Genomic DNA, 26,312 nt, shown 5'->3' with positions numbered 1-26,312 from the left:
GTGTGGCTCTGTATGCAAAGCCAAGGTTCGATTCCCGCTGGGGCCACACATACAGTACGCACACATGACCGTAAGTCATTTTGGATGAAAGCGTTTACTAAATGGTATATATTATTATTATAATATTAATCAAACACACCAGCATGTACAGACTCAATCCACAAAAACATGTAAATACAGTCTGATCAAAACATTCATACAGGCTGCTGGTCTGTGTCCCATCACAGCTGATCTGGACACACCTAGAACTGCCTCTCATTCAGCCTTTGCTGTGGTGATTCATTAGAGGTGTGTGTGTGTGTGTGTGTGTGTGTGTGTGTGTGTGTGTGTGTGTGTGTGTGTGTGTGTGTGTGTGCGTGTGCGTGTGCGTGTGTGTGTTCGCCCGTAGAGTAAGGTGGTGCCATATCTTATGTAGTTGTCTTTGTGGGCCAGTGAGCATTCCAGACTGCATTCCAGTCCATTCAGGAGTGAGTTGATGTGACTGTGTTTTGCAGAAAGAGCTGGCTGAGGTGCAGACAGAGAATCATCAGAGACTGAAAGAAAGAGAAGGAGAGCTGAAAGACATGAAGAAGATGCTGGAGGCAACAAAGGTAAGGGCTTAGGACACACTACAGAAACCACACTACACTACACCCCACTAGACTACACCCCACTACTCTATACCCCACTACACTATACCCCACTACACTATACCCCACTACACCCCACTACACTATACCCCACTACACCTCACTACACCACACTACACACCACTACACTATACCCCACTACACCCCACTACACTATACCCCACTACCCTATACCTCACTACATCCCACTACACCCCACTACACTATACCACACTACACTATACCACACTACACCCCACTACACTATACCACACTACACCCCACTACACTACACCTCACTACACTATACCCCATTACACCCCACTACACTATACCCCACTACACTATACCACACTACACCCCACTACACCCCACTACACTATACCCCACTACACTACACCCCACTACACTACACCCCACTACACCTCACTACACCACACTACACTACACTATACACTACACTACACCCCACTACACTATATCACACTACACTATACCACACTACACTATACCCCACTACACTACACCCCACTACACCCCACTACACTATACCCCACTACACCCCACTACACTATACCCCACTACACCCCACTACACTATACCCCACTACACTATACCTCACTACACCCCACTACACTATACCCCACTACACTATACCACACTACACTATACCACACTACACCCCACTACACTATACCACACTACACCCCACTACACTATACCTCACTACACTATACCCCATTACACCCCACTACACTATACCCCACTACACTATACCACACTACACTACACCCCACTACACTACACCCCACTATACCCCACTACACTATACCACACTACACCCCACTACACTATACCCCACTACACTACACCCCACTACACTATACCCCACTACACTATACCACACTACACTATACCCCACTACACTATACCCCACTACACCCCACTACACTATACCCCACTACACTACACCCCACTACATAATATCACACTACACCACACCACATTCCATTACACATCATTACACCAGTGCGTAGGTGTGTGTGTGTTCCTCAGTGAGTACCTTTCTATCCACCTCCATACAGTACCAGTGTGCGTATGTCTTCCTACCTGTGTTTGTGTCCCCAGCGCTCAGCAGACAGGGTACGTGATGACACAGAGACAGTGCTGTCGGAGCTCCAGCGCTCAGTGGAGAGGCTCCAGGAGCTGGTGGAGGGTGTGATGAACCAGGCTGGGCAGGAGAAAGTAAGCGAGGCCCAGGACGTGGTGGACAAGCTGGAGGCCGAGATCTCGGAGCTGAAGAGGAGAGACAAGGACATGAAGGAGGTGTTCCGCTGTGAAGACAACATCCACTTCCTGGAGGTAGGACGCTTGTCTCTTTCTGGTACCTTTTATATATTTTTGATCCACTTTAGCTGCATGCAGCTGGTTGATGGCCATATTGGACATGGCTGCCAGGGTGTGAAAGACCACATCTGGGATGGGACAATAGTTAAAAAGCAGCATTGTCCTAGTCATGTTTGAAATGTGCAGCTTCGATCACAAAAGGCATTATTTCTTAAATGACGTGTCTTCTCTTTCTGTCGTTGCCTTTCTTTCTGTCTTCATTTCTCCATCTCTGCCCTCTTCCATCCCATCCTCTTGTCCTCATTCTCCACCTCCTCCTTCTCCTGTGTGCCGCCCTACAGATCTGTGAGTCTCTGTGCAGCCCGTTTGAGTGTAATGATCTGTCGTGTGTGGTGGCCAATCCAGAGGCTACGTTTGAGCCTGTACGTGAAGCCATCCTGAACCTACGGGAGAGAGTGGAGGACATGTGCAACGTGGAACTGGGCAAGATCACCAAGACAGGTGTGTCAGAGTGGAGGACATGCATACTACACACACACACACAGACTCACACACACACACACACTACTTGCAGAGATCTCCATCACCTTGTTCACTATAAATATTGTCATAAAGACAGAGTATTTTTTCCACACTACGTTTTAGACTGATATCAGTGGATCAATACAATGTCCATGAGTTAATAAACTGTAATTTCTCATCCTTCTCTTCAGTGAATGACACAACACTGTTCACCTTAGGAGACAAAGGTGAGTTCTGGTCCAGAGGATGTCTCTAGCTCTGGTCCAGGGTGTTTTGTGGGGCTTGAAGAAGGCTCAGCATAAGCAAGCCGCTCGTAATGCCCTGGACCAGAGCAAGAAGCTATCGATTACCAATAAACATTTAAGTTGTGGATTGACAGACTGAACTTACTCACTGCACTTTTTCCCCCATCATAGCAAAACAAAATGGCGGCCAGAAGACGGGAGGGTTCAGAAGTTGTGAGTAGTTCCCATTTCTTTATTGGCAGCGTGAGTTGGACTTTAATAATTCATTGAGATTGTGAACTAATCTGAATTGGACATTTTAGTCAACAGCAAATAATGTGAGGAAAGGCAATATTTAATTTCCGCAGTGCAAATGCTTTATACTCAGTGCCTGTTCCTTTTGGTGCTGGTCTTTTCACTTGTCTCGTTGAGTGATTGCTCATCATCATTCATTGTGCAGTTTGGATATGAAATACCTAACTTGAAATAATGATTTATTGTTCCTGATGAAGGATCATCATAGTCAGGTTTTTAATAGTTACAGTATGTATTTAATGGTTAAACAGTATGTTTTTAATGGTTAAACTGTATGTTTTTAATGGTTAAACATTATGTTTTTAATGGTTAAACAGTAAACAGTATGTTTTTAATGGTTAAAGTATGTGTTTAATTAAATGGTTTTTAATTAAACAGTATGTTTTTAATGGTTAAATGTTTTTAATGGTTAAACAGTATGTTTTTAATGGTTAAACAGTATGTTTTTAATGGTTAAACAGTATGTTTTTAATGGTTAAACAGTATGTTTTTAATGGTTAAACAGTATGTTTTTAATGTATGTTTTTAAACAGTATGTTTTTAATGGTTAAACTGTATGTTTTTAATGGTTAAACTGTATGTTTTTATGTAAACTGTAGTTTTTAATTTACTGTATGTTTTTAATGGTTAAACAGTATGTTTTTAATGGTTAAACAGTATGTTTTTAATGGTTAAACAGTATGTTTTTAATGGTTAAAATGTTATGTTTTTAATGGTGAGTGTTGTGCCTTTTTATTTTATTTTTATTTCAACTATTCCTCAGTGTTTTCTGGTCTGGGATCCAAAACAACAACAACAAACAACAACCGTCCTGCAGGTATGTACTGTAGCGACTGTTTCCTGTATCGGTTTTAATATGCGGTTTGTGATGGGTCATTGAATGACACATAATGATGTGTACGTTTGGCGTCGTGTTTCAGCTCCCACACCGACTGTCTCCGTGGCGGTTCGAGGTCCTAACTCACGTGGTAGGGTGATGTCATGTGGTTAGTTTCATTACAAATCTCACTATGACGATCATGATCAAACATTAGATCAGCTTAATCATGTCTCCTTCTGTAGGTGTAGGCCTGCGCTCTCAGGATGTTAGGAGCAGAGAGGAACCACGAGGTCAGACGTGTGTGTGTGTGTGTGTGTGTGTGTGTGTGTGTGTGTGTGTGTGTGTGTGTGTGTGTGTGTGTGTGTGTGTGTGTGTGTGTGTGTGTGTGTGTGTGTGTGTGTGTGTTTGCGTGTGTGTGTGTATGTGTATGTTTGCGTGTGTGTGTGTGTGTGTGTTTGCATGTGTGTGTGTGTGTGTTTGCATGTGTGTGTGTGTGTGTGTGCGTGTGTGTGTTTGCATGTGTGTGTGTGTGTTTGCGTGTGTGTGTGTGTTTGCGTGTGTGTGTGTGTTTGCGTGTGTGTGTTTGCGTGTAAAGGGGTTTAAACTCTCTTCTACCTCTTTCCTTTAGCTGACAGAGACAGGCCGAGGAGAGAGAAGAGAGAACCAGGTAACACACACACACACACAAGCCCAGAATTTCTTTGTGAACAAAACCGGTTCCACAGGTTGGCCTGCCTCACAAGAGGAACATCTCCTTATCATCTGTGATGCTCCTTCTTCCTGTCTCCTCCATCCGTACTGTGTCACATCCTGAACCTCTGAAGAATAACTGCAGATATCAGTTCCATAAATGTATCTCTGACCACCTCCCTCAGGTGGTCTTGACCAATACTACAAATTCAGTCATCATTAGAGTGTTTATAAAATCTACTCAACTGCCTCGCTTTTCCTCTCATTCTCTCTCTATCCAATCAGAAAGGCGTCCGGATACATAGGTTTGGTTTGCTACGAGCAACACCTGGCTGGGTGAAGCGAACGTCTGTGCTCGCATACTCCCTCATGACCGTCGCTTAAAAAATGAGAAAAGGCGTCAACATGACTGTTGTTTGTCCCTCTTGAAGCACCGTAGCAACAACATACCCAGTAATACTTTCTCAAAATCGTCTGGATTAATCTAAGATAAATCAGGAAATGTGTCATTCATTTTGACGTTTTTTGCCAATAAGGTCTTAGTCGCATCATTTCACATCTGTCTAAAGATGTTTGGTGCAGTATTTCTCAAGTGAAAAAATATGCATGAAAACTAGTCATCTCTTGTTGAATGACAAACACTTAATTGAAGAATCCCATCTATAGTTCCCACTCTTACTAAGAGTAGTCCTGTTGACCAATCTCTGACGAAGGGGCGTATAGACTTTGGCTACCGAACTTCCACTTGCCTCTAGAGAAAATGTAGTGTATGCCAACAGCCAAGCAAACGCCCGGCGAACACCAAAACCAACCAAAACGTCACAAAAATGTTTCATAATATATGATGGAACTGTTTCTACTGGGAAGTGACAGGCTTTAAGCTTACTGTATGTTTCATTGTCTAAACAGTTTAAGCATTTATGATGATGAAACGTTGTGACGTTTTGTTCGGCTGTTCAGCAACACAACATTTTTCCTTGAGGCAAGTCGATGTTCGTTAGTCTGAAGTCTACGCCCCTTCGTCTGTGATTGGTCAATGGTATTACTGGACTAGGTACTGCGCCTAGTAGGAGTGGGAGCAATGAATGGGATTGTTTGCTGGCTAGTTTTAATGCACATTTTTCCACTTGAGAAATACCGCACCAAACATTTTAGTTAGATGTAACATTGCGCGACTAGGACCTCCTTGGCAAAAAACGTCAAAAATAATTGCACATTTCTTGATTTATCTTGATTATTTTCTTCTATTTTGAGGAAGTGTTACTGGGTATATTGTTGCTACAGTGGCTCAAGCGGGACCAAACAGTAATACTGAGATTTTTCAAGCAAGACGTCAGACGTTCGTTTCATCTAGCCGAGTTCTGCTAGAAGCAAACCGAACCGTATGTGGACGCCTCTAGACCTACCAAGCCATGCTCACCCAGTAATACCTCTCATCTCTCCACAGCCAGAGAGGCAGCCCCCAGACCAAGCACCAGATCTAGTCCCACTCAGAGTCGGAGAAAGCCAGCCAGAAATAGCCCTACCCAAAGTCGAAGAGAGACGCGCAGACGCAGTCCCAGCCCCACTCCAAGTCGTAGAGAGCCAGCCAGACCCAGCCCTACTCCCAGCCGGAGAGAGACACCCAGACCAGAACCCACCACCACCCCTACCCACGGTGCTGTTACCCAAGCCACCCCAGCCTCAGGAGCTTTCACCCGGATGGGATCCATAGCAAGTCTCTTCCGTTCCCATCGACGTGCCACACCGGCACCTGGGCCAGTCAACAACAACACTGGTGGAGTTAACCCTGGGCCAGTCAACAACAACACTGGTGGAGTTAGCCCATGTGAGTCCCGACCCGAGAGAATGATTGAGGCCTCTAGTAGCCAAAAGGCCATATTAGCACGGGCATCACCATTGAGGGCTTCCACCATTTTAATGTAGTCAACTGGGTGGCTTCCAAGACCACTGGACAATCCCTCCTCGTGACATTCTTGGAGTCATGTACAACGGGTCATCAGGAGGGATCAGCCAATCGGGAAAATGGAAATTGCCTCAATGGCGCTGCCCATGCTGCCACAGACTCTATAATGGCACAGATACAAAGATGAGTCCTCTATATATCTCTATGGTCCCGACCCTCAACGCTTTAACCCCATCAGAGGTCATAAACCCTGGTCTTACTAGCCTTTCTCCAGTGCAGACACTGTGTAATGTACTTCAGAATGTACCTTGCAGGTGCCACAGCACATTGTTTGAAAATCATGGCTATAAACATACTGTTTTGACAGGGGGGATGGGTGCACTGACGGAATCCCAACCGGAAGTGAATACCAGCCTTTTCCTGGATCCGCCGACCCCTGACCCCATCATGAATCAGATGCCAGCTTTCCCTGCATGTGAGTCATCATTCAGTCCTTTTCTTCATTCTCCAGTTCTTCCTCTCTACATCTGAGGAAAGCATATTGCCCTATATTTACGGTTACCCTTGTTGTGATCAGTGGTGTAAAGTACTTAATTAAAAACACTTTAAAGTACTACTTAAGTAGTTTCTTGGAGTATCTATACTTTACTATTTATATTTTTGACAACTTTTACTTTACTACTTTCCTGAAATAAATAATGTACTTTTTACTCAATATATTTTAACTGTCATCCAAAGTACTCATTACATTTTGAATGCTTAGCAGGACAGGAAAATGGCCCAATTCACACACTTATAAAGAGAACACGTGGTCATCCCTACTGCCTCTGATCTGACGGACTCACTAAACACACATGTGTCTTTTGTAAATGATGTCTCAGTGTTGGAATGTGCCCATGCTATATGTACATTTTAAAAACTAGAAAATGGTGCAGTCTGCTTTGCTTAATATAAGGAATTTGAAATTATTTACACTTTTACTTTTAATACTTAATTATATTTAGAACCAAATACTTTTAGACTTTTCCTCAAGTAGTATTTTACTGGGTGACTTTCCCTTTTACTGTAGTAACTCTCCATTGAAATATCTACTGTATACTTTTACTCAAGTTGGGTACTTTTTCCACCACTGGTTGTGATCCTCTCCCCTCATACTGCCTGTCTTCGTCTCCTGTAGTGAGGGAGATAGACATCTCCAGCATCCAGGCCCCAGAGCCCAGGAGCAGAGAGGAGTTCCTGCAGTGTGAGTATAGAACAGCTAAACATCTACACAGACACAGCCTGTTCCAGTTCGCTCCCTGCCGTGTGGCCTTGGCCCTCACCCTTCCATGTTTGCAGACATGAAGGGAAAGGTATGAGCATTGTAGCATCCACCATATTGATTACAACTTTCAGATCTGAAAACTTCAGAAGGTTAGGGCCAAGGGGAAGGAGTACTCACACCAGCTGACAACCAAATGTGCAGAGTCCTTATCCCCACAACTTAACTATTCATCCATCCATCCCCCCACTCTTCCCTCCCCCAGATGCCTGTACCCTGACCCTAGACACGAGGACAGCCCACCGGCGTCTGACCCTGTCGGAGGGCAACACCAAGGCCACCCTACAGGGGGCAGGGCAGCCCTACCCAGACTGCCCCCAACGCTTCGACGGCTGGACCCAGGTGCTGTGCCAGGCCCCCCTTTCCGCCCAGCGATGTTACTGGGAGGTGGATTGGCGGGGGAAGGGGTCATCAATGGGCGTGGCTTATGGAGCCCTGAGCAGGAAGGGGTCGGACGCCAGGGCGGGGCTTGGCTACAACGCCCAATCATGGAGCCTGGAGCTGTCGGATACGTGTTGCACGGCAATGCATGACAATGAGAAGAGGGACATCCCGGTGACGTACTCGCCGCGTCTGGGGTTGTTCCTGGACCTCAACGCGGGCACCCTGGCGTTCTATAGCGTGGCGGAGAGCATGGCACACCTGCACACGTTCCGGGCCAACTTTACACAGCCACTGTATGCGGCCTTCGGGGTGGGAAGTGGGGTTGGTGTTGGACTGGACTTCGCTCTGGGTCAGTTCAGCCAGACATCCGACAGCATCAAGATCTGCCCCATGTGAGACCTCTGAGACCTACGAGACCTCTGTATAGATCTGCCCCATGTGATGAGACCTACGACCTCTGTATAGATCTGCCCCATGTGATGAGACCTACGACCTCTGTATAGATCTGCCCCATGTGATGAGACCTACGACCTCTGTATAGATCTGTGAGACCTAGATCTGTATGATCTGCCCCATGTGATGAGACCTACGACCTCTGTATAGATCTGCCCCATGTGATGAGACCTACGACCTCTGTATAGATCTGCCCCATGTGACGAGACCTACGACCTCTGTATAGATCTGCCCCATGTGATGAGACCTACGACCTCTGTATAGATCTGCCCCATGTGATGAGACCTACGACCTCTGTATAGATCTGCCCCATGTGATGTGACCTACGACCTCTGTATAGACCTGCCCCATGTGATGTGACCTACGACCTCTGATCCCCATCTGCTATCACCGCTTTATATAACATAATTTAATGAGAATTAGTATGTTTCCTAAACATTTACAGAACAGCCCAAAGTGCTGCACTTCTGACAAACAAATTACATACAAACACTAATAGAAGACTGAACTGACAAATGGTGTCACACACACACACACACACACGTTATAAGACAATAAATAAGACAACCAAATCATTTCTCATTTCCTTTATTAAAACAAAAGCACCAAAAAGGGTATTGGGTATTTGGGTATTTTATGAAGCATGGAGGAGAGGCGCCAGGTCGAAAACCAATAATGAACACTTCCAACGAGACAGAGCCCATAACAACCTCCACCATCACCCATCAGCTACACAGAGCCCATAACAACCTCCACCATCACCCATCAGCTACACTGAATAGAGCCAACGGTGTGAATCATAGAACTAGATTCAATAGAACAAACAGCCTCTCCTCCTATACCTCCCCCAGAGCAGAAACCCTAGTATAAAACTGATGCTCTTTCCTCATGGTTACATAGGTAATAGGTATTACAACACACAAGCCAACACAAAGCATTTCACTCTATTTAAAAATGAGTTTTGGTTTGCACTGATATACAGTTTTAAAAACATGACAGCTTGGATTCCCTTTTCAATGGTTCATCACACAATGGAGGCACAACAAAACATTAAACTAAATGTCTACATGAAATGCTAAATAACTTATTACCTTTGATAATGATACAGTATTTGATGCTATAACCTGGTCTAAATATCAATATTTGTCTCTAATAATATTTCCTAACTAGTGATCTCTGTAAATCAGGTTATAAAGTGCAGTACATGAGTGGGATAGGTCAGACGGACGGTGAGAGAAGAGGCGTAGCAGGGACGTCTGAGAGTCACACCAGGGGTCAAGTATGGGGTCAAAGGGCACAGGGTCAAAGGGTCACACACTAGTCTAGCTAGCTTGAAATACAGAACCTGTCTTGCTAGCATTCCAGGTCATGTACTCTGTGTCATGTGAACACAGACTGGTACCCAGGCTCTAGTCTAGCCCCTCCCCACTACACACTCCAGGAGACCTGAAAGGAATAACAACATGGGGTTTGTTTGACCTTGACCTCTGATAGGCTAGCTGTAATTTCCCCAGAATGCTTAGGGTGTGCCGCTATACCCATCAAGTCCTTTCAGATTTAAAATAAACGGCATTACAGTGGATGGTACTAGAGGCCAGTTAGTCTCATAGCTGTTCAATATCACACAACACCATGTTGCCCTCCACTGGCCGCTGAGTGAATCGAGTACCTTTAAAGACCATAACCACAGTAATAGTGAACCATACATGAGATGAGACTCAGAGCTAACCTGGATCAACACATAGTACAGCCACTACTACCGAGGATGCTGATGGTTCCCCGTTTGGGACCAAACCTCTTGTACCAGGAGCGTGTTGAGAAGGTAAATGTTGTGGAACGTTAGAACTGTCTTGAATAGAGCTGACGTGATTCCTTATGTCAGAGGCATAGTTGTTCTGCATATATTTCTACTGGAACATTCCACAATGGTGTGCCCTAATGAACGCGGAGCTGAGCACGCCATGGGCCTGAGATAAGGGCCTGTTCCTCAGCGGGGCTATTTGGACCTGTGCTGTTAAAAAGCCTCTCCAGCGACTACCATGTTCTCCGTTTCCAGTCAATAACCTAAGCACTTGTGGGGAGTCTGTCAGGATTTGACAGGTGTAAGCAATTTGGTAATACATCTACCTTGCCCTCTGATAGGCTAGGTGGAAGTGTCACCATATTGGTTATACCAATCAAATCCTCTCAGATCTCCACAAGCTGAGGAAAAGTCCATCCCAGCTGCATCCGAGCCTGGTTCCAGATCGGTTTGTGCTGTAACATGACAATGACAATAGGGGTATGGCAAGACCGCACAAACAGATCTGGGACCAGGCTAACGGCATCCAAAACAAAACCTACCAATCCCACTAAGTGTCTAATAAAATACACACATGGCTTTAAACCAAAAACACCCAAACAGGCTTCTCCTTTAAAGCTTTACAACCTCTTCCTTATGGGAGACCTGAGGAGGAGCAGCCTCGGACCTGTCAGTCAGACCACTACAGCCAATCACGCTGCACGGCTGGGTCCTACCCACCCCCAGAGGGCCAGGTGCATGCTGGGACCTGTAGGCAAAGAAGTGTGTCGTTTTCAGGACATACCATGCATTTCAGAGACTGGTTGTAGCCTATTACAATGCACAAAGAGTTGCCCCTGACGACAGCAAAGCAAAAGGATCATTGTATTAGTAGTAGCACTGGGAAGGCTAGATTGTAGTTCCCTAGCAATGGGCTGGCAGTAGTAAGGTGCATGGGCACCAGCCTGGTTCCTAAGAGAAGCTAAGGGGCGTAGCGAGTCTAACTAGCGTATATACACATGAAAAACTGCTCTACTGCTTTTAAAAATGAACTTTAGAAAGCTATTCGAACTACAGAACAACAAGCCCCTAGACATTGAGGCTCTGGAGGCTCAAGCTCTCTCTTTACACTGCTCTTCTCTCATCCCCCCTCACCTCTGTCCTCCTCGTCTCCCTCTCTCATCTCTTTCTCTTTACACTGCTCTTCTCTCACCCCCCCTCATCTCTGTCCTCCTCGTCTCCCTCTCTCTCTCTCTCATCTCTTTCTCTTTACATTGCTCTTCTCTCATCCCCCCCTCATGTCCTTCTCGTCTCCCTCTCTCATCTCTTTCTCTTTACAGTGCTCTTCTCTCATCCCCCCTCATCTCTGTTCTCCTCGTCTCCCTCTCTCTCATCTCTTTCTCTTTACACTGCTCTTCTCTCATCCCCCCTCATGTCCTTCTCGTCTCTCTCTCTCTCATCTCTTTCTTTTGCTTGTTCTTCCTCTCCTTGACATTCTGTAACATTCTGCCACTTCCCCATTTTACCTCTTCTTCCCCATCCCTCTAACATTCTCAAGCCCTCATCAACTTACTTATCCCCTCGGTCATCTTCCCATCTATTTGAGCATCCAGAGCCTCACAGATGATTAACTACTGTAGCAGGGGCAGAGCAGAAGAGAGCAGGGAGAAGGTCTACCTACAGCGCTCCTAGAGGGCTGGAGGGGGAAGGCAGGCAAGGCTCGGAACAGCTAATAAAGCCCTTTGCAGGCAATCTAAGGCTTTTAAAATGGCATATACACCGTGGTATTAATGCACATTTCCATTTTTAACAATATTGTGCTTTTAAAAAGAATGTAGAAAATAGGAGAGGGACTTTTCCCCCACTTGTTGCCCTTTTCTTCACCGAATATCAGTCTGAAAGAGATGTGGAGAAGGAGCAAGGCAGGGAGGGATGGAGGGGGGAAAGAGGAGAGAGGTGTGGGCCCAAATGCTTATGTTCAGTGCTGGCTCCCCTCCAAACCCTGCCTCCCTGTAGTGTCATAACTTCTTCATGGTTTGAGTGAAGGGGGTGGGGCATGGGAGGTGGAGGCGGGCCTAGAGCGGACAAAGCGCTGCCCCTTCAGGTTGCCCCAGAGGGGCGGGGCGATGGCTAGGGAGCTGGGTGGTTGAGGTGGGGCCTGGCCCAGATGGTGGGAGGGGCTTCCCCGCGTCGCTCCACTCATAGCGGGGAGGCTCTGGTTCCGCCGCAGGCCGTCCAATAGACTGCCTCCGACTGTGGCTAGGAAGGTGGCCGAGTCCTGACGCACCAGGCACTCTGACAACGGCTCCACCCCCTGGGGAACCTTGACCAATCCCAGCCGGCGTAGCCTCTCGACTAAGTTTACATTGATGGGGTCGGGTTTGGCTTTGGATTTGATTCTGGGGCCGTGGCTGAAGCTATGTGAGGCGGGGTCGGGGCTGGGGAGGTTGGGGCGATGGGTGCGGCCAAACTTCAGCCCATACACGTCCTGGAGGAAGAGCTCGGCCGGACGCGACGCCAGGAAGTTGTCACAGGTGGCTGGCGCCGAGGCGCGGGCCTCAAAGGGCACAGGCGAGGGGGTTGGCGAGTGGGACGGGGAGTTGGGGGGCGTGCTGGGGAGGAGACGCTGGGGGAGTGGGGCTTTAAGGTGAGAGGGAGGGGGGCATCGGCGGTGGAGAGGGAAGCAGAGATGCCCCTCTCCAGGACCAGCTTTGCCAGGCCACAGGGGGCGGGGGGACGGCGAGGGGGGAAGGAGTCCACCCCCAAACTCAGCCTGCAGGGGGTCACCGGGGTGCTGGGGCCTGTCCTCATGGAGCTGGGAGTGTACTCTGAGACAGAAGACTGACAGTGGGAACTGAGAGAGAGAGACAAGACAATGTTACCCCACACAGCCATGTCATAAACACTACAGCACAAACACACAACACCAATCACCTTCATAGTCGTGTGTGTGTGTGTGTGTGTGTGTGTGTGTGTGTGTGTGTGTGTGTGTGTACCTGGAGGTGACCTGGGTGATGTCAGAGGGGTGCAGGATGCGGCAGGTTGTAAAGGTGTAGGTGGAAGACGTTGAACTCTGACATTTCCCCGGGTTATAAACTGAAGAGACAAAACACACCATTCAAACTTCCATCACAGACCAACGGCTTCCAATAACGACCCTTCTCAGTTTCTTATCTTGGGAAAGAAATATTAACACATTTGTACACAAATGATTGTTTAAATGATGTAATCCGTAGTAAGGGGAAACCACTGGCCGCTGCACCACGTTGTCATGGTTTTTGTTGCTGGGGAGCGTCGGGCAGCATGGTGAAACTAATCGTGCTCTTCTACGGCGAGGACAATTATGTCAGAGGGGAAAAACAGTCTCCGTTGATTGCAATAACTTATTTGGTGTTTTAATATCGCAAACGGACACGGCTGTTTCACCATTAAGGATTCCAGCTGTAACGTTAAACTGTTAAACTTACCGGACGAGGATGTAGTAGTAGTAAGACTGGAGACCGTCAGGCTCTGGGATTGGACAGGAGCCATGGACGTTACACTGACGGGCAGAGCCAAGAGGGCCGGGACACTGATGATGTCACAGGGGGCATTAGAGGTCATAGGGAGGTCACAGGTGATCGGGATTAGAGGGAGCTGTGGAGAGCCTGGTACTGGTACGAAAACGGGAGAAACGGGAGACACCGGTGGCCCGTTCAACGGCAAACGCTCCCTAATCCTTTCCCTGTTCTCCTCTGGTGTTGATGAGTACTGCACCTTGAAGGTGATCCCTCCTTCCTCCTCCTCTTCCTCCTCTCCCTTCTTCTCCCAGGCGTCTGTCCCTTCCTTCCCTCTGTTTCCTGAAAAGTCCCAAACCTTTGTTAGTGAGACTGCTAAATTATTTTAAATCAATCGTTTACAAAAAACTATTTTCATAATTATATTAATAAGACATATGTAGCACATTATTATATATATAATTATTATTTATTTATTTATATATATATATTACCAGTCAGTCATTTTACAATAGGAGAGATCTATCTATCTATCTATCTATAGATATATATATATATAGAGATTTAAAAAATATATATTTTTATATATATGCACATACATACAGTGGGGAGAACAAGTATTTGATACACTGCAGATTTTCCTACTTACAAAGCATGTAGAGGTCTGTAATTTGTATCATAGGTACACTTCAACTGTGAGAGACGGAATCTAAATCAAAAATCCAGAAAATCACATTGTATGATTTTTAAGTAATTAATTTGCATTAATTACTTAACTTAAAGGACAGGACAGGTGTCTTTTATACTTATAACAAGTTCAAACAGGTGCCATTAATACAAGTAACGAGTGGAGGACAGAGGAGCCTCTTAAAGAAGAAGTTACAGGTCTGTGAGAGCCAGAAATCTTGCTTGTTTGTAGGTGACCAAATACTTATTTTCCACCATAATTTGCAAATAATATCATTAGAAATCCTACAATGTGATTATCTGGATTTTTTTTTCTCATTTTGTCTGTCATAGTTGAAGTGTACCTATGATGAAAATTACAGGCCTCTCTCATATTTTTAAGTGGGAGAACTTGCACAATTGGTGGCTGACTAAATACTTTTTTGCCCCACTATGTATGTATGTATGTATGTATGTATGTATGTATGTATGTATGTATGTATGTATGTATGTATGTATGTATGTACGTATGTACCTCTCATGTCATATTTCTGTTCTTCGTCGCCTCCCTCTTCGTCTTCCTCCAGGTCAGTGAGGCGGTAGACGGTGTCGGCGAGAGCATCGTGGGGGAGGGGCCGAAAGCCCTTGGTGACCACGCCCGGGTGGGGGTCCAGGATGGTGCCCAGGTGGGGCATGGCCAGCTGCTGCCAGTGGTGCAGAGTCAGAGAGCCTAGAGGGGTCAGAGGTTAAATGTTAGGGGTCAGGCGTCTAATGCGTTACTCACAGATGACAATTAGGAGTGTTACAGTTGACAGATATCATCATGTGACCAAGTGGGTTCAAACTGGTACCAGTATACAGATATGATAATATAGACGTCATAGATATTGGGTCAGGAATAACTCCTGGATAGAGATCATAGCTTTTGGCTGCATTCCAGGCCACCTACATTCAGTAACCACATCTCTAAGGGTGTGTTTAGACAGGCAGCCCAATTCTGATCTTTTTCTCACTAATTGGTCTTTTGTCCAATCACATCAGATCTTTTCACATCAGATATTGGTCTATTGACCAATCACCTCACCAATCATCATCGTGACAAAAATATCAGATTTGGGCTGCCTGTCTAAACGCAGCCTAACATACTGAAATCTGATGCTTGACTGCAAAAGATGATGTGGCATTCAATCACTGGTAAATTTGTGCAGCGGGGCTGCTTATCGCACAGCCGGGAACGCGCCCATTATCATGACTACACTTAAAGCATGAACGTATCCTTACCCTCCATGGGCTTGACGATCTGCAGCTTCTCAGGCAGGAAGGTCTTAAAACAGCTGGACGAGACCGAGAACTCTGATAGGTTGGTGAAGGATGACATGACGCTGCTCATTGGTGAACTGTAGCCACTCCCCTCCACATCCGATTCCGCCCCCCCAGCCAGGGCCTCCAGCTTCTTGTCGCGTTCCGCCTGGAAGAACTGCCGCTCGCACAGGAAATTCTGCCGCCGCAGGGAGAGGCGGCGCAGCGCCGACACGAGGTCATTTCCTCCTGGTGCGCCAGGCTTGCCGAGCGGGACCTCATCCCTACTACAAAGACAAACACGCAACACAAACATATGCTTACCCAAATATACTCCTCTGTAGGCTCTAAATTCACTGAAATAAGTTTGAATTAAATCATATCAAATAATATGCTTTAAATTCTCTCACATATTGTTGCCACTGACTCAATGAATCCACTACAGTCAATACGGGTGCTTTAGACTGCAGGTCTAACAATCAGGATCAACCTGGGTAACTCACGTCGTGCGGCCGTGGGATTGGTCGATCCCCTGTGCGGACAGGAAGGGCTGGGCCGTCATCACCAGGCAGCTGCCTCCCGAGCCGGGGATAGGGGGCGTGGCCATCGCCGCAGCTCGCTCTACCGACTCGTTGACCACGCGTACAGTCTGAAACACCTTCTTCTGGGAAACTCTGGGGACGGGGAGAGAGGGAGTAAGAGAGGGGAGATAGAGGAGGAGGGGAGTTAGAGGAGGAGGGGAGTTAGAGGAGGACGGGAGTTAGAGGAGGAGGGGAGTTAGAGGAGGAGGGGAGTTAGAGGAGGAGGGGAGTTAGAGGAGGAGGGGAGTTAGAGGAGGAGGGGAGTTAGAGGAGATGAAGAAAGGAGAGGAAGAGAGGAGGGGGAGTTAGAGGAGGGGGGATTTAGAGAAGAGGAAGAGAGGAGGGGAGCTTCTACTTTGATTGCTTTTGCTCTTCTGTTTGTGTGTGTGTGTTTGTTGTTGTGTGTGTGTGTGTGTGTGTGTGTGTGTGTGTGTGTGTGTGTTTGTTGTTGTGTGTGTGTGTGTGTGTGTGTGTGTGTGTGTGTGTTGTGGTCGGTGTGTGTGTGTTCTATACTCACTTCTGGTCCTGGAAAGCCACCTCGTCCTCGACACTCAGCTCTCTCCTCATGGTGCCTTCAATCTCTGCTGCCAGGGAGTCCTGAGACACAGTCATTTACACTCATTAATAAGTACACACACTATTGGGCACACGCACACATATTCACACATAAATAGGATTGACACACACACATACACACACTAGGAATATGCATCTTACCATTTAAAGATAATTTGATAGATACCTAGATACATGGGCTCAAATAAGATACAGGAACGATACGTTTTAGTTTGAAATGATTGGGTTTAATTAGAGAATGAATCGATGCACTGACATTTGCTGCATAAACACATTCATGTTCCATTCTAAATACAAATCTGCTGCGGATGGAGCTCATGAGCTGGCCCTCTCTGAGCTGGCCCTCTCCGAGCTGGGTCTGTCTGAGCTGGGTCTCTCTGAGCTGGGTCTCTCTGAGCTGGGTCTCTCTGAGCTGGGTCTCTCTGAGCTGGGTCTCTCTGAGCTGGGTCTCTCTGAGCTGGGTCTGTCTGAGCTGGGTCTGAGCTGGGTCTGTCTGAGCTGGGTCTGTCTGAGCTGGGTCTGTCTGAGCTGACTTCTGTGTCTGTGTGTAAATTATGTATGCCATTGAGGCACCTGATCTGAGCCATAAAGGAGACTTGGGCCTTCCTCTGACACTACCTAGTATATAGGTCCTGCATGTCAGGAAGTTTGACCCCAGTGATGTACTGGGCCTGTCAGTCAGATGCCGAGCAGTTGCCATACCAGGCTGGGATGCAACCGGTCAGGATGCTCTTGATGGTGCAGCTGTGGAACTTTGAGGATCTGGGGACCCATGCCAAATCTTTTTAGTTTACCCGTGTGGGAAAAGGTGTTCTTGTGCTGTGTTCACAACTGTCTTGGTGTGTTTGGACCATGACAGTTTGTTGGACACGAAGGAACTTGAAGTCAACCTGCTCCACTTCAGTCCCATCGATGTTAAATGGGGGCCTGTTTGGCCCTCCATTTACTGTAGTCCACAATCAACTCCTTTGCTCACATTGAGAGAGGTTGTTGTCCTGGCACCACACTGCCAGGTCTCTGACCTCCTCCCCATCGTTGTCGGTGATCAGGCCTAAACTTAATGATGGTGTTGGAGTCGTGCTTGGCCACGCAGCTGAGGGAGTACAGGAGGGGACTAAGCACGCACCCCTGCTGAGGGGCCCCAGTGTTGGCAGATGTGTTGTTACCTACCCTTACTATCTGGGGGCGGCCCGTCAGGAAGTCCAGGATCCATTTGCAGAAGGAGATGTTTAGTCCCAGGGCCCTTAACTTAGTGATGAACTTTGTGGGCACTATGATGTTGAACAATGAGCTGTAGTAAAGGAACAGCATTCTCACATGGGTGTTCATTTTGTCCATGTGGGAAAGGGCAGCGTTGAGTGCGATTGAGATTGCGTCATCTGTGGATCTGTTGGGGCGGTATGCGAATTGGAGTGGGTCTAGGGTTTCTGGCATGATGGTGTTCATGTGAGCCATGACCAGCCTTTCAAAGCACTGCATGGTTACCGGCGTGTGTGGGACCAGGCTAACGTAGTCATTTAGGTAGGTTACCTTAGTGTTCTTGGGCACAGGGACTATTGTGGTCTGTTTGAAACATGTAGGTATTACAGACTTGGCCAGGGCGAGGTTGAAAATGTCAGTGAAGACACTTGGCAGTTTGTCCGCGCATGCTTTTAGTACACGTCCTGGTAATCCGTCTGGCTCCGCGGCTTTGTGAATGTTGACCTGTTTAAAGGTCTTGCACACATTGGCTACGGAGAGCATGATCACACAGTCCTTCGGAACAGCTGGTGCTCTCATACATGCTTCAATGTTGCATGGTAGCCTCGCGTCACTGGGCAGCTTGCGGCTGGGTTTCCCTTCATAGTACGTAATAGTTTTCAAGCCCTGCCACATCCAGAGCCGGTGTAGTAGGATTCAATCTTAGTCCTGTATTGACACTTTGCCGTGCCACTTTGATGGCTCGTCTTAGCGCATAGCGGGATTTCTTATAAGTGTCCGGATTAGTGTCCAGCTCCTTGAAAGAGGCAGCTCTCGAATTTAGCTTGGTGTGGATGAATCCTGTGATCCATGGCTTCTCAAGGCAGGCCTGGTTGTTGCTAGATATGTTTGCTTTGGAGACAATTTTAGCTAACCCTTTTCCTAACCTTAATCTAATTCTTCTAACCTGCTACGAAAAGTGACTTCTGCTAGTAAAAACCGGCAGACCTGAGGTTTCCACTAATGCAATACAGCCTCCTGCCCAACTTCCACATAACATAATAATTTGGATAGCTCATGTGAGTGCTAGAAAGCAGGGCAGGTAGTGCTAGGTATCAACAGCCAATCAACTAGGGGTTGGAAGCCATAGTGAGCTTAGATTGGTCAATTGGAGTATTTGCAAAAAGTTCAGCTTTCCCCATTTGTAGTACCGCCCTGTTCATGCTTCCTAAACCATGTTCGCGTCACCCGACGGCCCCCCCACCCACTTCACTCCATAGACAATGAATGAGGCTCTGTTGTTTAATCACCCCCAGCGTGCTACGTGGAAATGCATGTTACCTCACGTTGGTCAGCGTGTGAAGCTGGGCACAGTGCTCAGTTTAACGAGACTAATGATATGGCCTGGGGTTGTTCGACATTGCAAAATGACTTGCAGATCAATGCCGGTCAACACAGTTACATGCAGTTCAACACTAAAGGAGAGGACACGTCAGTTGTCACAAAATATTAGGTATTTTCTGAAGGAAGAAAGAATATAATATGAGCTAAATATATTAGTGAACCAGCATTGTTTTCACTTTGAATAGATTTTCTGACCGATGCATGCTACATTTGGTTCGGTTTGGGTTCCGCGGACCGAGGCACTTGTATCTTAAACATTTTAAATCGGGGACTGCTGTGTTTTGGTGAATCGTTACATCCCTAACACACACACACACACACACACACACATTACAGAAGGTATATATCTCACCATGGGAAAGAGTCCGTAGGGCAGGTGTCGTCTCATGCCTGCAGACGGAGTGTTCTTACTGCGCAGCTCCTTGATCTCTTCCTGAGACTCATGTAGCATCCCCACACACTCTACATTACGGTCCGCGAGCTCATTCAGCTACACAACACAACATAGTTAACACTCCGCTAGCTGGTTCAGTATAACAACACAACATAGTTAACACTCTGCTAGCTGGTTCAGCTACAAAACACAACATAGTTAACACTCTGCTAGCTGGTTCAGCTATACAACACAACATAGTTAACACTCTGCTAGCTGGTTCACAACACAACATAGTTAACACTCTGCTAGCTGGTTCAGCTACACAACACAACATAGTTAACACTCTGCTAGCTGGTTCAGCTACACAACACAACATAGTTAACACTCTGCTAGCTGGTTCAGCTACACAACACAACATAGTTAACCCATAAGCTGGGGGGGATAATGACCCAACACAGGTCAATGACCCAACACAACTCCAGGCTGTGTAAGAGCTATTTTATCAAGAAGGAGAGTGGAGTGCTGCATCAGATGACCTGGCTTCCACAATCTCCCGACCTCAACCAAATTGAGATGGTTTGGGATGAGTCGGACCGCGGAGTGAAGGAAAAGCAGCCAAAGTGCTCAGCATATGTGGGAACTCCTTCAAGACTGTTGGAAAAGCATTCTAGTTGAAACTGGTTGAGAGAATGCCAAGAGTGTGCAAAGCTGTCATCAAGGTAAAGGGTGGCTATTTGAAGAATCTCAAATATAAAATATATTTTGATTTGTTTAACACTTATAATATGTATTATTTCATAGTTTATGTCTTCAATATTATTCTACAATGTAGAACATAGTCTAAATAAATAAAATCCTTGAATGAGTAAGTGTTCTAAAACATTTGACCGGTAGAGTACGTGTTCCACGGAGGGTCAAATTAGTGTGTAGCCCAGACTGATCAGACACTACAGGCAGAAGTTGGCAGATCGACTGTACTGAGACTCGTGTGGGGGGGGGTCGTAGAGCAAAACGGAGAACACCATCGTGTTAGTGAGATTCGTCTCATCTTTCCATAGAGGTAATAGTTTTGTAGGCCAAACCGGTCGGACGCTACAGATCATTCTGTGACAAGAACAATTTTCAGGATGTCTCATGGTCTGACAAACACCGCTCCAGCACTGCCACCTTTCACCTCAGATGTGGAAGTGTGACATACACTATACACATGCGGTGGAATGACATGCATCCAATGCAAAAAAATGATATATTTTTATGGGGATGTTCTTTGTTATGCTAATTAGATTTCAGCTGGGGCAAGGACATTGACCTTAGGGCTACACAACAACATAGTTAACCCTCTTTTTAACCACAAACACAGTTAACCCTCTGCTAGCAAGCTACACAGAGCAACACAGTTAACCCTCTGCTAGCTGGTTTCAGCTGGTTCAGTTAACCCTCTGCTAGCTGGTTCACACAACAACACATAGTTAACCCTCTGCTAGCTGGTTCAGCTACACAACAACATAGTTAACCCTCTGCTAGCTGGTTCAGCTACACAACAACACAGTTAACAGCTGGTTCAGCTACACAACAACAGTTAACCCTCTGCTAGCTGGTTCAGCTACACAACAACATAGTTAACCTCCTAGCTGGTTGCTAGCAGTTAACCCTCTGCTAGCTGGTTACACAACAACATAGTTAAGCTACAGCACACAACAACATAGTTAACCCTCTGCTAGCTGGTTCAGCTACACAACAACACAGTTAACCCTCTGCTAGCTACACAACAACACAGTTAACCCTCTGCTAGCTGGTTCAGCTACACAACAACTGTTAACCCTCTGCTAGTGGTTCAGCTACACAACAACACAGTTAACCCTCTGCTAGCTGGTTCAGCTACACAACATAGTTAACCCTCTGCTAGCTGGTTCAGCTACACAACAACATAGTTAACCCTCTGCTAGCTGGTTCAGCTACACAACAACACAGTTAACCCTCTGCTAGCTGGTTCAGCTACACAACAACACAGTTAACCCTCTGCTAGCTGGTTCAGCTACACAACAACACAGTTAACCCTCTGCTAGCTGGTTCAGCTACACAACAACACAGTTAACCCTCTGCTAGCTGGTTCAGCTACACAACACAGTTAACCCTCTGCTAGCTGGTTCAGCTACACAACAACATAGTTAACCCTCTGCTAGCTGGTTCAGCTACACAACAACATAGTTAACCCTCTGCTCTGGTTCAGCTACACAACAACACAGTTAACCCTCTGCTAGCTGGTTCAGCTACACAACAAGTTAGTTACCCACTGCTAGCTGGTTCAGCTACACAACAACATAACCCTCTGCAGCTGGTTCATACACAACAACAAAACCCTCTGCTAGCTGGTTCAGCTACAACAACATAGTTAACTACTGGTTCAACAACAACATAGTTGCTAGCTGGTTCAGCTACACAACAACACAGTTAACCCTCTGCTAGCTAAGTTCAGCTACTGGTTCAGCTACACAACACAGTTAACCCTCTGCTAGCTGGTTCAGCTACACAACAACATAGTTAACCCTCTGCTAGCTGGTTCAGCTAACCAACATAGTTAACCCTCTGCTAGCTGGTTCAGCTACACACAACAACACAGTTAACACCTCTGCTAGCTGGTTCAGCTACACACTGTTCATTGCTAGTTAACACCTCTGCTAGCTGAGTTCAGCTACACAACTACACAGTTAATCCTCAGCTCCTGGTTTCTACTAGTTAACCCTCTGCTAGCTGGTTCAGCTACACTACAACATCAACTTCAAACTGGTTCAGCTACACAACAACTCAGTTAACCCTCTGCTAGCTGGTTCAGCTACACAACAACAGAGTTAACCCTCTGCTAGCTGGTTCAGCTACACAACAACACAGTTAACCCTCTGCTAGCTGGTTCAGTTCACAGTTAACCCTCTGACAGTTAAATACCCACTTCATGACCGTATTCCACACATACTCATTCATCAGTAATAAACACCTTAACTTAAACCTTGATGCAGCTCATTCATCAGTAATAAACACCTTAACTTAAACCTTGATGGAGCTAATAACATTGAACACAAATTCACTGCTTGTGTCAACATAACAGACGAAACCCAAGATATTATTTTAAATACTACAACTCTGGGCCATATCACACTGCTTATCAGGTGCAGTTCTGCTCTGACATATAGCGGTGGTTCAAATGATGTTGGAGAGTTCGGAAAAAGGGCCCACCTTAAGGCACTTCTATGGAGTCAGAGTTCATTGAACTGTTCATTGCTAGACAACTCACCTCTGCAGTGAGTGATCTCTGGGCATCTTTCGAGGCCTGTAGGTGAATCCTCAGCTCCTCTTTCTCCAGGGCCAGCTGGAAACACACTTTAGTACTATTACTCTACAATTATTACTACAACATCAACTTCAAACTGTGCCCTTCCTCTCACCTCTTTGACGCGGTGTTGGAGCTCTACTATCTGGGAGAGGAGCTGGGAAATCTCCTCCTGGTGTCTCCTCACCTCTTCATTCTTATGGGACAGCTCCTCTGTCAGGTTCACCATCTGACTGTTGGACTGACGCCTGAACCACACCCACACAGCTCTTTAATCATTAGAGATTGAAAACCTAATTACTTGTTAATTGACCTGATTCATGCCTTTTTGTGTGTGTGTGTGTGTGTGTGTGACCACAGTGTGTGTGTGTGTGTGTGTGTGTGTGTGTGTGTCAGATGACTCACGACCACAGTTTCAGTGAGGTTGACACAGTCGCCTGACCACAGTTGTTCTTTCTCCAGTGAGGTGATGGTCTATCAGATGACGGGCCTGGTCGGACCACAGGGTTTACAGTGAGGTGTGAGGAACTATCAGATGACGGGTCTGGTAGGACCACAGGGTTTACAGTGAGGTGTGAGGAACTATCAGATGACAGGCCTGGTCGGACCACAGGGTTTACAGTGAGGTGTGAGGAACTATCAGATGACAGGCCTGGTCGGACCACAGGGTTTACAGTGAGGTGTGAGGAACTATCAGATGACGGGCCTGGTCGGACCACAGGGTTTACAGTGAGGTGTGAGGTACTATCAGATGACGGGCCTGGTCGGACCACAGAGTTTTACAGTGAGGTGTGAGGAACTATCAGATGACAGGCCTGGTCGGACCACAGGGTTTACAGTGAGGTGTGAGGAACTATCAGATGACGGGCCTGGTCGGACCACAGGGTTTACAGTGAGGTGTGAGGTACTATCAGATGACAGGCCTGGTCGGACCACAGGGTTTACAGTGAGGTGTGAGGAACTATCAGATGACGGGCCTGGTCGGACCAGAGGTACAGAGGTTAGAGTAAGGTGTGAGGGGCCCACTTTGAAGCGTTTAAAAGCCTGGACCGCATAAAGTGCACAGTCGAAGTAGAATTGGCACGGACCACAGATCTGGGATCAGATCACCCTACCGTCTATCCTAACCTTAACCCTATGGGTCCTGGTCAAAAGTAGTGAACTCTAGGAAATAGGGTGTCATGTCAGCTATACCTCAGAGCGTAGGGCCAGGTTCTCCTCTTCCAGATCAGACATTTTCCCCTGCAGGGCCTCCAGCTGGCTGAGGGCCACAGCTGGTGCTAGGGGTTGGCGGGGGTGCAGCGGCGTTGAGCAGCTGGAATCAGTCTCACTCTCCTCCGAAGCGCTGGCCACCATCCGCAGCAACTCATCCTTTTTCCCCAGCTCATGTTGTAGCTGGTGCACCTGGGACAGGGGGGTTAGCGGGGGTGTGGGGTGTACAGTGGTGTGTTTGTGTGTACAGTAGTGTGTGTGTGTGTGTGTACAGTAGTGTGTGTGTTACCTGGTCCAGGGCCTGTGCTAACTGTTCCTCCACAGACTCATTGCGTTCCTGGAGCAGGTGGTTCCTCTGAAGCAGAGACTGACCAATGCGAGCGGCTAGCTCCAAGTCCCGGTCCCGCTGCAATCAATGATACATACAACAGTTAGTCCACCAATCACCTTGGCCACAATCATCAATGACAACTAATCACCGCCATGTGTCAAAGACCGTGCACCAATGAGAGCCCACCTCAGCCAATAGGTGTGTGACAACCTCAATGTCATTGTAGGTCTTGGTCATCTGCTCCACCCTATCAGCACTGAGGACTGGAGAGAGAGAGAGAGAGTGCGAGAGCGAGATAGATAGAGAACAGGAGAGAACGAGAGAGAGACAATCAAATTTTAGCAGGGGAACAAGAAAACATGCCAGCATACACACACATACATGTATACTGTACACACACACCAAAATAAGCAACACGTTCATGCACAAAGACACAGACTATATATGCTAATGCATGCGCCTCCATGCAAGCACACCAACTTTCCTGTGAAACAGCCTTAGACACTACAAGCTATGCATCCACACACTACTAGATGCCAGGACAAGCCCACTAGTGGCAGTAGACTTAGTGTGTGAGTGTCTGCTGTCCTATGGTACAGCAAGAGAGAGACTCCAGAGCTCCAGGGGGCCACTCAGCCTAGTCTAATCCAGGTTTGAGAGCACCGTCTGGGCCTACTGGAGAACTGAAGCCCCCCTTACGCTCTGGAGCTATCCGTGGAGAAAGATGCAGAGAGAGAAAGAGGGAAGCACTTTACCTCGGGAGCCAGGGTGAGAGTAGGAAGAGGGATCCAGGGAAAGATAAGCTGGAGGAAGAGACAACAGAGGACAGGGAGGGGAATGAGGGAATAACACGGAGAGACAACAGAGGACAGGGAGGGGAATGAGGGAATAACAAGGAGAGACAACAGAGGACAGGGAGGGGAATGAGGGAATAACAAGGAGAGACAACAGAGGGGAGGGGAATGAGGGAATAACACGGAGAGACAACAGAGGACAGGGAGGGGAATGAGGGAATAACAAGGAGGAGAGACAACAGAGGACAGGGAGGGGGGGGGAATGAGGGGGAATAACAGAGGACGGAGAGACAACAGAGGACAGGGAGGGGAATGAGGGGGAATAACAAGGAGAGACAACAGAGGACAGGGAGGGGAATGAGGGAATAACAAGGAGAGACAACAGAGGACAGGGAGGGGAATGAGGGAATAACAAGGAGAGACAACAGAGGACAGGGAGGGGAATGAGGGAATAACAAGGAGAGACAACAGAGGACAGGGAGGGGAATGAGGGAATAACAAGGAGAGACAACAGAGGACAGGGAGGGGAATGAGGGAATAACAAGGAGAGAGAGAGAGAAAGAGATGTTAGATGGCAAGAAAGAGGGGAATCAGCTGAGCAGAGAGAGTAGAACCTAGGAGAGAAATACCAGCTGAGCAGAGAGAGTAGAACCTAGGAGAGAAATACCAGCAGAACCTAGGAGAGAGCTGAGCAGAGAGTAG

General features: G+C 47.0%; 3 protein-coding genes across 4 annotated transcripts in view; 1 reads left to right on the top strand and 2 right to left on the bottom strand.

Moving 5' to 3' along the window:
* The window catches only part of LOC135542950 (neurobeachin-like protein 1), a 21,612-nt gene extending 21,533 nt beyond the window's left edge, over positions 1–79 (bottom strand). Inside the window, exon 1 of the mRNA XM_064970079.1 lies at positions 59–79. Within this exon, the coding sequence (XP_064826151.1) occupies positions 59–79 (21 nt within the window). The remainder of the gene's footprint in view (positions 1–58) is intronic.
* Positions 80–423: 344 nt separating this feature from the next.
* Positions 424–8,533, top strand: LOC135543185 (uncharacterized). Of its 2 annotated transcripts, none has more exons than XM_064970281.1 (13): positions 424–590; positions 1,737–1,970; positions 2,297–2,456; positions 2,669–2,704; positions 2,894–2,935; positions 3,780–3,833; positions 3,937–4,002; positions 4,079–4,126; positions 4,465–4,503; positions 5,974–6,354; positions 6,800–6,907; positions 7,610–7,675; positions 7,959–8,533. In XM_064970281.1, exons 1-13 carry the CDS (start codon positions 564–566, stop codon positions 8,531–8,533), a joined length of 1,836 nt encoding a protein of 611 aa, XP_064826353.1. In that variant the 5' UTR covers positions 424–563. The 2 variants fall into 2 exon arrangements, with proteins under 2 accessions (XP_064826353.1, XP_064826354.1); XM_064970282.1 differs by having other exon boundaries at positions 426–590; positions 3,937–3,984.
* A 629-nt stretch (positions 8,534–9,162) lies between these two features.
* trak2 (trafficking protein, kinesin binding 2) overlaps positions 9,163–26,312 on the bottom strand; it is a 56,490-nt gene continuing 39,340 nt past the window's right edge. Inside the window, 17 exon segments of the mRNA XM_064970078.1 lie at positions 9,163–12,998; positions 13,001–13,224; positions 13,367–13,466; positions 13,838–14,209; positions 15,069–15,263; positions 15,815–16,119; positions 16,336–16,506; positions 16,931–17,010; positions 19,925–20,062; positions 23,238–23,312; positions 23,389–23,521; positions 23,679–24,033; positions 24,182–24,317; positions 24,468–24,677; positions 24,775–24,891; positions 25,003–25,079; positions 25,572–25,619. Coding sequence (XP_064826150.1) covers positions 12,400–12,998; positions 13,001–13,224; positions 13,367–13,466; positions 13,838–14,209; positions 15,069–15,263; positions 15,815–16,119; positions 16,336–16,506; positions 16,931–17,010; positions 19,925–20,062; positions 23,238–23,312; positions 23,389–23,521; positions 23,679–24,033; positions 24,182–24,317; positions 24,468–24,677; positions 24,775–24,891; positions 25,003–25,079; positions 25,572–25,619 — 3,335 coding nt within the window. The 3' untranslated portion in view covers positions 9,163–12,399.

This window comes from Oncorhynchus masou, chromosome 7, assembly GCF_036934945.1.
Source record: "Oncorhynchus masou masou isolate Uvic2021 chromosome 7, UVic_Omas_1.1, whole genome shotgun sequence".
Lineage (NCBI taxonomy): Eukaryota > Metazoa > Chordata > Actinopteri > Salmoniformes > Salmonidae > Oncorhynchus > Oncorhynchus masou.
This window is presented reverse-complemented; position numbering and strand designations above follow the sequence as displayed.

Bases quoted from the DNA above. Each gene is read 5' to 3' on its own strand.
- LOC135543185 (XM_064970281.1), top strand. From the start codon at position 564: ATGAAGAAGATGCTGGAGGCAACAAAG. The intron at 1,971-2,296 runs GTAGGACGCTTG...GCCGCCCTACAG, and splicing joins ACAACATCCACTTCCTGGAG to ATCTGTGAGTCTCTGTGCAG. The intron at 6,908-7,609 runs GTGAGTCATCAT...CGTCTCCTGTAG, and splicing joins GATGCCAGCTTTCCCTGCAT to TGAGGGAGATAGACATCTCC.